The sequence below is a fragment of the Mytilus trossulus genome, chromosome 3 (assembly GCF_036588685.1).
Source record: "Mytilus trossulus isolate FHL-02 chromosome 3, PNRI_Mtr1.1.1.hap1, whole genome shotgun sequence".
Lineage (NCBI taxonomy): Eukaryota > Metazoa > Mollusca > Bivalvia > Mytilida > Mytilidae > Mytilus > Mytilus trossulus.
The window spans coordinates 25,413,014-25,425,100 of NC_086375.1; the positions used below are offsets into that span (position 1 = coordinate 25,413,014).

General features: G+C 32.7%; 1 protein-coding gene across 1 annotated transcript; it reads right to left on the minus strand.

Moving 5' to 3' along the window:
* Positions 1 to 61: 61 nt before the first annotated feature.
* Positions 62 to 6,006, minus strand: LOC134709309 (large ribosomal subunit protein uL14m-like). The gene is made up of 3 exons (XM_063569473.1): positions 5,937 to 6,006; positions 1,171 to 1,275; positions 62 to 463 (listed from the first exon to the last, which is right to left on the minus strand). The coding sequence occupies exons 2-3, from the start codon at positions 1,263 to 1,265 to the stop codon at positions 73 to 75; spliced, it is 486 nt and encodes a 161-aa protein (XP_063425543.1). The 5' UTR covers positions 1,266 to 1,275; positions 5,937 to 6,006; the 3' UTR covers positions 62 to 72.
* Between the last annotated feature and the right edge of the window lie 6,081 nt (positions 6,007 to 12,087).

Below are 12,087 nucleotides of genomic sequence, written 5' to 3' on the forward strand. Positions count from 1 at the left end.
CAATATTTTTTAATATGTGTAAGACAAAAATAATTCACAATTTGATAGATACAAGACTTGTATTACACTAAATCATACAAACTTAGTGGCTATAGATAAGATTTTAGTAAATTCTCCGCTATGCTTTTCTCCATATCTCTTGTGTCGCAAGCAAGAAGGTAATGGATGTCGTATTCTGGTTCCTGTCGGAGTGCCGCTATCCTCTACTAATACTACATTGTTTGTGTCAAACCGTGGTACATTTGTTTTTTGTTTTTGTCTACATCCCACAATATATCCTTTCTTTTTTTGTCCCATTATATTTATCATGACTTTGTCGCCAATCCTTCCTACTGCAGCTACGTTATAAACGTGCATGATTTTTCCTGGTTTTCCTGCTGTTGCAGCGGCTTTTCCTATTGGACTGTTATCTATGACTCTTACTCTTGCTCGAAGCCTTAATTCCATAAGGCACTGTGATGTACTAAAATAGAAATCAGATTTTGCCATTCATTAATTAGAAAAGAGAGGTTAAAGATACCAAAGGAAATTCAAACTAATAAATCAAAATAAACTAGCAAAATGTTTTCCTTTATTAAACCTTTTGATACAATTTTATAGAGATCCTTAGTCTTTAACTCAAGTTATAATTCAGAAGCCATATTATCCTTGTTTTTGGCACTTAATTCCTAAACAATTGTGCCATAACCCTCAAAAGCAATCTCAACATTCCTTTTGAATTTTGCAACTTTGAGGTACAATTTCATAGAGATCTATACACTGTAAATATAATAATGTACACATGTTATTGTCCTGAAACTATAATATTGCTAGTCTTTGTCTCATTTAGGCCTTTACATCTAAACAGTAATGACAATTACCCCCAAATTAAATCCTAACCTTTCTTTTGGAGTGTGAAACCTTGTGGTGCAAATTCAAAGAGATTTATACTCAAGTAACTGTCTGAAAACCAAATGTCTCTTGACTCAAGATTGCAATGCTGACATAATCATAACATACATGTACATGTAATAATCATAAATGTTGCGGTCGTATGTGTATTAAAGATCAGTTGGACAACTTTAGTATTGAAGAATGTCATTATGATGGCTCTGGGTTCAACTGAATTATCTGCCTTTGAATGGTTACTTGTGTAAATTAGAGTTTTATTTTCACAGAGAGTAAACAAACCTGAATAATTTATTATGACTGAATGTTGAGGTCAGACATGTTAGCTTGGTTAATCTGTTTGCTATATTCATACAAGTACTGCTTACAGGAAACATGGTTCCTCTTCTGAAAATAAAAATGATATTAAATTTAAACATACATGTACAAAAAAAATGTAGCCATCAGTAATTACATCCTAACTTTATCAAATAAACAATACAAAACAATATTTGAATTTAGTCATTGAATTAAGGGTAGGAGTTAGGATACTTAAAACATGATAGCACATCAATAAGACAATTGTGTATATTACAGAACATGCATTGTACATACATTACATACAGTTGATAAATAAAAATAATTTGCTTTTTTGAGTGCAGCTGAATACAATCGCAGATGTCCAACCCTGAACAGTTGGTGCAAAAATGGACACAATATTCAAGCTTGATTCAGGTCTGAATTTGGATTGTAATTACATTTGAGAAATTATAGGTTTCTGAATAAATGTAGTCAAAGAACTTGAAATATAGATTTCTTGCTGTTGTGCAATACATGGTGCTATTGCACAATACTTAGTTTTCTATCTGTTGTCAGACTATAAACATTTAAAGTTCAATTAATTCTCAATGTCATATTAGAAGTTTATTAAAATCAAAAGGGAGCTTACATTAAATACATCTATTAATCATGTGTTTCTTTGTCAAATATGTTCTCCTATTTATTTGTATTGTAGTCCTGTAATATTATGTTGTCATTTCAATGTTATATTTAACATGGCCATTAAAGTGTGAGGTTTGGCATGCCACAAAACCAGGTTCAACCCACCATTTTTTTCCCCTTTAAAAATGTCCTGTACCAAGTCAGGAAGATGGCCATTGTTATATTATTGTTCGTTTCTGTGTGTGTGTTACATTTTGACGTTGCGTCGTTTGTTTTCTCTTAATTTTGAGTGTAAATTCACATTGCGATAAGATGTGTCACGGTACATTTTTGTACTTGTCTATCCCAAATTCATGTATATGGTTTTGATGTTATATTTGTTATTTTCGTGGGATTTTGTCTGATACTTGGTCCGTTTCTGTGTGTGTTACATTTCAGTGTTGTGTCGTTGTTCTCCTCTTACATAAAATGTACATTGTATATTTAATGCGTTTCCCTTGGTTTTAGCCCGATTTTGTTTTTTGTCCATGGATTTATGAGTTTTGAACAGCGGTATACTACTGTTGCCTTTATTTACATCAAAAGAAATAAATCATTCACCAAAGTTTCATGAGAATTGCTGACAGTGTGTTTTAGTTATTGTCCAAAATCTGGAAAATCCCCCTTTTTTAATGAATAAAACCCTGTAACTTGCAAACATGAAATCTAAAATTTTTAAAAATCGAAAGAGAGCTCATGTCAATATATATTAACAATTAACCAAAGTTTTATGCAAGTTGGTTGAAGCGTTTTGGAGTAAATGTCCAACATTATCACAACAGACATACAGACAATGGTATACCATTATACATTTTACATCCTGTAAAAAGGCTTATAAAAAGGGTTTGAACTCCAAACAACACAAATATATATCTGTAATGAGGATTTCCTAAATTGCAACAATGTTTAAATTCACGTCTGTAAAAATAAAATAAATGATGTTTTATTTAATTTCCCAACATTTTATAAACAATTTCACAGTTGTCAGTGCTTGCTTTTCAATTTGTAAGAAATGCAAAATAAACATGTAGATCTATGCCACAGACATAGTTTAATTGTTCATTTTTAAAAGCTGACCTTTTGATGATGTTGCAAGCCAAGATTTTATGATACTTCATCTTTTGATGTAGAATTTGATCATGTTGTGCAAATAAGTATTTAAATACATGTATATTTAGCTCTTTATTGAAAGACATGCTTTAATATATTATGGCATTGAAATTATAAGAGAATAATCTCTATAATCTAACATTCTAAGTAAACTTTAAAGATTTCTGTTGCTATTTTGGCAAAATTGGTGCAATTGAGGTACTTGGTGCAATTTGGGTTCTGTCACATAATAGTTTTATCAATTTCACATGTTTTGCAACATTGATCAATCAAATAATAATAAATATACAATGGCTATTTTTTGTCTTTTAGGCCTTTTTTTTTTAATTAGTTGGTTTACGGATCCGCCGACCCGATTTTGTTTAAAAGTGAAATAAAATTAAAATTTTGATTTCGTGTTGTTTTTTATTCCGCCGACCCGATTTTTCGAGTGCTGTGAATAAAAAAATCCGAGGCGTTCCAAAACGTTTTGTCTGTGTCAATAAAGCGTTTGTAGTGAACAGCGTATTTTGAAAAGCTTCGAAATGACGCAGACGAATTCAAAAACCCAACGAGGGAGGACCATGGAGTCTGACGGCTTCATCTACTTTCAGTTGAATATTAACTTTGATGGTCAACGTACTGAGAGCACTTTTATCAAATGCAAACCTTCAAAGGTTCATGGGAAGAGGAAAATCTAAAGAACTATCTGCAGTTACCTGTTGAAAATAAAACATTGATCTCAACTTTTTATTTCTTTGCCACCATTTCCACTTTTCAGCGAACGGGATTCATGCATAATTTAGATGCTAACAAATTTCTTGTCTGTACAAAATATGTGTTTTAGTCAAACTTTGGTACATTGCTATTTCTTCTTCAGCATGATAGGATCATGAACACAGTTGATTATCAAACATTTCATAAATCAAAGAAATTTGTTTATGTCAAGTATATTGTCCTCAAAAGATTTTTGGGTCAAACATGCACATATATTCATACGTGAAGACCACATGCACCTTAAATGTGATGGTATTGTGTTCACCTGGAGAGTGAGAGATCTTGGGTTTGAACCTTGACCCGGTCAAATCAAAGACTTAAAAATTGGTATCTGCTGCTTCTTCGCCAAGCATGCTGCAATTGCAATTATTAAAGGAGTCAGAATAATGTGTTTGGGTAAGGTAACATATCTTTGGGGGAACTGTTACCTTGTGAGCTAGCACATTTAAATTCTGGCTCAGTGTGTCAGTTTAGCATTTCATTTCTCATTATCATATTCTCATCCTAATTATGCATCTGATTAGCCACTAGACATTAAACAACAATTGACCATCCATCCATCAAATGCAAAGCACATCAAGATAAGAGCTAAACTATTTCTCCTCCTCAACCCCTGTAATGTCATGAATGAACAGCATTTTTTTTTTTCCCTCCGACTCAAATTTTTCAGAACAGTTATACGTGAACAAAAAAAAAATCTAAGATTGCTATTTTATTTTTATTTTTTTTACCTCCTCCGACCCTAACCTTTGACACTAGTTGTCCGTAAACCAACTAATTAAAAAAAAAAGGCCTTACAACTTATTTTCACAAAAACATTGAAATAATGAAAAAAGAAATATACATGATATATACGTCTTTAGCCCAGATCAAATTATACACTGACATGACTGAAGCAATTTTAAAGAAAATGAACAAAGTGCTAGATTTACCCATCTGTAAAACACTAGCTTACATGTATAAGGAATCTAATAAATTTTAAAACAAGAATATGTCCATAGTACACAGATGCCCCATCAGCACTATCATTTTCTATGTTCAGTGGACCTTGAAAATGGGATAAAATCTCTAATTTGGCATTAAAATTAGAACGGTCATATCAAAGGGAACATGTTTACTAAGTTTCAAGTTGATTGGACTTCAACTTCATCAAAAACTACCTTGACCAAAAACTTGAACATTGTTGAACCAAAACTTTAACTTGAACTTTGCACTATCATTTTCTATGTTCAGTGGAACGTGAAATTGGGATCAAAATTGGTGTCCAGGGGTTGGACTTCATTAAAAACTACCTCGTCCAAAAACTTTCACCTGAAGCGGAACAGACAAATAGACAGACGAACACACGGAAGTACATGTACAGACCAGAAAACATAATGACCATAAATGGGGCAAAAAAATCAAATTGTAAATGATTTAAAAAAGTAACCATAACGTATTTTGAGTGAGTTTATTTCCTCAATTGTTCTACATGTATTCTGTATGCCATAACCATTTGTGTACATTTTGTATGTGCAAATTAATATTGTCAAATGTCTATTATATTTTCGAGATTAAAAATTATTTTTCCCTGTATAGATACATGTATTTATAAAAAATAATCATGTTAAGTTGTTTGCACAGTACATTTTTACAAAGCGCCTGGAAAACTAACTGGTCTCAACCTGTTCTTCTTCTATAAATAGCAGAATCTTCAGTTTGTTAAAGGAGGCTATTATCCGACAAAAATCTACAGAAAAACATCAACTGGTTGAGGATTACTTTCCGGCGCATGCCTGGTTTAACAATATTTTTTATGATTAAAAATATGTTTTTGATTTTGTAATAATTTTTCAATTTTTATATACATGTAATACAAATGTGTAACTTGTAAGTAATATTTTTCAATTTATATTTTCTAATTTTTAAACAAGATACATTGTACATATTAAACATGTAGGTGTTTGTAAGTATCAAGGAGCATCTCTCTAGTGAGTTTCTCCTTGAAGCACTCAGTAGTGGTGCTGCAGGCTATTGGTTCAGGTAATTTGTTCCAGTCTTTTATATATAGCATGTATACATTTTAGTTTGGCAGAAAAATGACAATTTGTAACTGTCTTTGCTGCATCGAATTTCTCGGTATGTTTGTTCTTGGCTAGACCTGCTGTTAAATTAAAAAGCTCGAAGAAATATAAACCCAGAAATTATTATAACTGTTTCTAATTCAATAGAAACTATTTTACCTCTAAAATATAGTTTTTTGGGATCAATCGGGAAAATGATCTTGGAAATATTCACCGGAAAAGTATGAAAGTACGTTAATTTTAGAATCTATTCAGGCGTGATTCCGCATTATTTCCGTTATTTGGGCTATAAGAAGTTTAGAAAATACATAAAGTAAAGGTTTGAGTGACGTCGTTGTTTTTCTGGTTGCATATTTGAAAATGATACTTCATCAACACCAATGAGTATGCATATGCCACATGCTACCAAGGAAAAAGACGGAATCAGACATTTAAAAATAAAAAGGGGGAGGGGGCCAACCATATGTTCCCATTCAAAAGCATTGATTTTCATCAGTGAATCTACCACTAAATAGTTCAATAGTTTGGTCACAAGGGCTTGTTTGGTTATACCGGATAGCGTTCGAAACGCCATTTACAAACAAGCCAAGTGAAAAGACAATGATGAAACCTAACATAACGGCTCACTGCGGCAATATTGATAGAGGATACAATTTTAAAGAACGCTTGTCACGTGATAAGATTCATTTTGGAACACATAGGGGACCTGTTGCAAGATATTTTTGATGTGATGTTAATATCTTAAATTACTAAATGTGATTGGTCAGACCATATGCCTAAACTACATTGAATTTCGTAACCTATAATAAAACTATAATAATACTGATGCTGTAACATAGATTAAATCTATTGTCAGTTTGTTTTAGATTTACGAGTTTGACTGTCCCTTTGGTATCTTTCGTCCCTCTTTTAAAAGCAATTAAAACGAGAAAACTAACGGAATGCCGGCTTTATGTTAAAAAAAATAAACAAAAAAATAAACAAATATAATAAATCGCAAGATACGACTACCACTGATTTGCAGGCTCTTAACTTTGCACAGACAAATACAGAATGCGGCCATGTTAAACATATTTTCGAAAGTGATGTAACAGCACAAAACAAGAACAGACTATACAAATCAGTTGAAAACGGCTTGACTGCTCGATAGACGCAAAGGACCCAAAAAGCAACTTACACTGAAAAGACTCAAGACAAAAAGTAATGAGTACTCCCTGTTACTGAATGCTAGTTCAAAGCCAAAAACAAATTAATAAAAAAAATATAAAGACTAAAATATCAAGCAGTACACTCTCAATATAGTACAGCGTAAACAGACAAAATAAAACCTATGTAAATTTATCTGTGATATATGCATGCGCGCAACACTTGAAAGGATGCATTTGGCTCCAAGGACTTTGAAATAGCAAAACAAAATAAACAAAAAACTAGAGGCTCTAAAGAGCCTGTGTCGCTCACCTTGGTCTATGTGCATATTAAACAAAGGACACAAATGGATTCATGACAAAATTGTATTTTGGTGATGGTGATGTGTTTGAAGTTCTTACTTTACTGAACGATTTTGCTTCTTACAATTATATCTATCATGAACTTTGCCCATTAGTAACAGAGAACTATATTTGGTAAAAATTTACATAAATTTACCAAATTAATGAAAATTGTTAAAAATTGACTATAAAGGGCAATAACTCCTTAAGGGGTCAATTGACCATTTAGGTCATGTTGACTTATTTGTAGATCTTACTTTGCTGAACATTATTGCTGTTTACAGTTTATCGCTATCTATAATAGTATTCAAGATAACCAAAAACGGCAAAATTTCTTTAAAAATTACCAATTGGAGGGCAGCAACCCAACAACCAGTTGTCCAATTCATCTGAAAAATTCAGGGCAGATAGATATTGACTTGATTAACAATTTAACTTCTTGTCAGATTTGCTCTAGATGCTTTGGTTTCATAGTTATAAGCAAAAAACTGCATTTTACCCCTATGTTCTATTTTTAGCCGTGGCGGCCATCTTGGTTGAATGGCCAGGTCATCGGACACATTTTTCAAACTAGATACCCCAAAGATGATTGTGGCCTAGTAGTTTCAGTGGAGATTTTGTAAAAGATTACCTAGATTTATGAAAAATGGTTAAAGATTGACTATAAAGGGCAATAACTCCTAAAGGGGTCAACTGACCATTTTGGTCATGTTGACTTATTTGTAGATCTTACTTTGCTGAACATTATTGCTGTTTACAATTTATCTCTATCTATAATAATATTCAAGATAATAACCAAAAACAGCAAAATTTCCTCAAAATTACCAATTCAGGGGCAGCAACCCAACAACCGATTGACCGATTCATCTCAAAATTTCAGGGCAGATAGTTCTTGACCTGATAAACATTTTTATCACATGTCAGATTTCCTCAAAATGCTTTGGTTTTTGAGTTATAAGCCAAAAACTGCATTTTACCCCTATGTTCTATTTTTAGCGGTGGCGGCCATCTTGGTTGGTTGACCAGGTCACGCCACACATTTTTTAAACTAGATACCCCAAAGATGATTGTGGCCAAGTTTGGATTAATTTGGCCAAGTAGTTTCAGAGGAGAAGATTTTTGTAAAAGATTACTTTAATTTACGAAAAATGGTTAAAAATTGACTATAAAGGGCAATAACTCCTAAACGGGTCAACTGACCATTTTGGTCATGTTGACTTATTTGTAGATCTTACATTGCTGAACATTATTGCTGTTTACAGTTTATCTCTATCTATAATAATATTCAAGATAATAACCAAAAACAGCAAAATTTCCTCAAAATTACCAATTCAGGGGCAGCAACCCAACAACCGATTGACCGATTCATCTGAAAATTTTAGGGCAGATAGATCTTGACCTGATAAACATTTTTATCCCATGTCAGATTTCCTCAAAATGCTTTGGTTTTTGAGTTATAAGCCAAAAACTGCATTTTACCCCTTTGTTCAATTTTTAGCCGTGGCGGCCATCTTGGTTGGTTGACCAGGTCACGCCACACATTTTTTAAACTAGATACCCCAAAGATGATTGTGGCCAAGTTTGGATTAATTTGGCCAAGTAGTTTCAGAGGAGAAGATTTTTGTAAAAGATTACTTTAATTAACGAAAAATGGTTAAAAATTGACTATAAAGGGCAATAACTCCTAAACGGATCAACTGACCATTTTGGTCATGTTGACTTATTTGTAGATCTTACTTTGCTGAACATTATTGCTGTTTACAGTTTATCTCTAACTATAATAATATTCAAGATAATAACCAAAAACAGCAAAATTTCTTCAAAATTACCAATTCAGGGGCAGCAACCCAACAACCGATTGACCGATTCATCTGAAAATTTCAGGGCAGATAGATCTTGACCTGATAAACATTTTTACCCCCATGTCAGATTTGCTCTAAATGCTTTTGTTTTTGAGTTTTAAGCCAAAAACTGCATTTTACCCCTATGTTCTATTTTTAGCCGTGGCGGCCATCTTGGTTGGTTGACCGGGTCACGCCACACATTTTTTAAACTAGATACCCCAATGATGATTGTGGCCAAGTTTGGTTTGATTTGGCCCAGTAGTTTCAGAGGAGAAGATTTTTGTAAAAGTTAACGACGACGGACGACGACGGACGACGACGGACGACGGACGCCAAGTGATGAGAAAAGCTCACTTGGCCCTTCGGGCCAGGTGAGCTAAAAATGGATTGAGAGTTAAAAAAGATAAACACATTTATTTTTGGAAGTAATTGGTGTGTAAACCGAGCCACTAACTCGCAAACTTCACTTAAACATCCGAATAGTGTGACAGTTAATCTAATGAGCTTTCGCAGTCATCAGTAAGTTCTATAAAAAATGTGTTGAATCATAATTACAATTAATGTATGATACACAACTTTTTGCCAAGAAAAGTATGTAATTTCTCACCGTTTACACATTAGACAGAACATACTAAATAAATATGATTTGTTTTTTTGTTGTTTTTTTTGTCCTGACAACCAATAGATTCTCTACTTACACATATTACACATGTCATGTGAAACATGTGTAAGTAGATAAATGATGTTACAGTTGGCTGCTACTAGTATTTCAATTAGCAATAGATTTCTATCAACTTAGTATATACATTTTTGTTTGAACTTTATTTGCTTAATTTTAGTTTTGCCAAGAAACTTTCATTTAATTCTTTCTCGCAAACTGGCAAGTCTATGCATTTCGCAATGTTGGAACTCATTTTCGTGCCTGTCTAATAAAAAAAAGTATCCCATGTGTCTTGAGATGTCTTGAAAAGACTAGGTGTTGCTAGACGGCATGCGTCATTTATACATAAGTAATAAATAAAAGGGACGTGTTTAAAGAGAAAAAAAATATTCACACATTTGTAATCCTTTGCTTTATAGGTATCCGATAATTTCCTGTGAAATCTTGTAACTTAATTTATTTCAGCACAACTGCATACTTTAAAAAATATGATATCTTTAAAAGGAGTAGGTCCGGGTAAGGACCGATTTTGGACTCAAATTTCAGGTTCATCTGATAAAAGATTTGGGAAATTATTTGACCACTTAAGTGTCTACTTCAGTCGATTCAATGAGTTTCTGTGAAAGATTTGAACTGATTCAGTCATTTCAGACGCTCAAATTCAAGCTTAGATATGAAAAATCTATCAAATATGCCATACTATGGCAATTTCAGATTGTTTTTGTCAAAAATGAAAGTGGTCACATCCGTGTTCACTCTCAACCTTTATATATTTTATGTATTATCATCAAATACAACATTTAAATATATTAAGAATTAACACGATTGCGGCCACTTCCATTTAAGACGGAAACCGTCTAAAAAGTAACCCAAATGCTAAAATTGTGAGGATTTCAGTTATTTCGAATGACTTAATGATACAAATATATAAATATATAAATATATGTGCATTGTATTTTCAAAAAACAGTTCATAGTTATGTAGCGGAAGTATTCTTCTTTCCAATAAATAGCTAAAAGTTTACATTTTAACAATTTTGTAAAACTGCTATGTTTTGGGGCCAAAAAAGGTTTTTTACCGCACCTTCTCCTTTGTGCTTAAATAATTGAGGACCATTGAGTGGTACAGTATTGTATGGGCATTGCTTATTAATGAAGGCTATACTGTGACCTATAGTTGTCAGTTTCTGTGTCATTTGATTTCTTCTGAAGAGTTGTCTGATTGGCAATCATACCACATCTTATTTGTTTTTAATACTTATCAGCTTTTTCGACTTCCAGAGCGATGCAAATAGAAACTCATGAATATCATCAGACCATCACACTCACACCTAAATCCCCGAATACCCTTTTTTGAAAATCCTGGATCCGCCTTTAATAACGATTTGATGACGATGAAGCTGACATGGAAGCAGAACAAGAAAGCCACTTGGGAAAGGCGGCATATTGGACTGGACCTCGGAATACCACGTTTAACCACTTTAAAAAGCCAAATTTGTTTTACGTGCATATAGCTTACACTCTCTCTACATACCATATATTGGTATAAAATGTTAGGGTTTAAATTCTATTTAAACGTCGCTGTGTATAATTAGACTTCTTGCAAAGCCAAATGATCGTCCTTCGAGCAAGGCATATAGTATCTTCGGTTATTACCAAACAGTGCAAATTCAAATAACTTTTGAGATGAATCAGGAAAAAATTAATTGTCTAAAATACATTTTTAAAGTTCTACGAAGGTAAGTTTACGAATTCATAACGTGTATACTATTTTTCAGAAAAAACAAAACCATGATTTGCAAAGGGAAAATCCAAGAACTAATGGATCATAAACGTAATAGAAGATGCATTATTATGGTACATACATGTATATCAGAATATAAATATCCATACAAATACATAAGTTGCTATAGAAGAGTTGTGTCCACCGAAAAGTAGTGGGTAAATTATCTATAATAGATGCCTCACATAAAAAGGTAGTTAATCATTTCCGTACGGAAACTGAAAGAAAATTCGGTTCAAAATTAGGGAAAAGGCAACTAAGTAAAGGAATATATAGTTAATCAATTGGAAAATGTCATTAAATTTAGATTAAAAGTTTAAGAAAAGTAGCATATACAAATGTTCATTGTAGTGTGTTTATTTGACAGGGACTGACACCAATAGTAATTTAGATGAAGAAATGATTTATCAATTATTAATATACATTTCATTAGGGACTTTCATTTACTCTTGTTTTTTTTTTCATTTTCATAGTACATGTAGCTTAATTCTGATATGTGTTTTTTTTTTTGTCTCTCAAAATATATATTTCCTAGT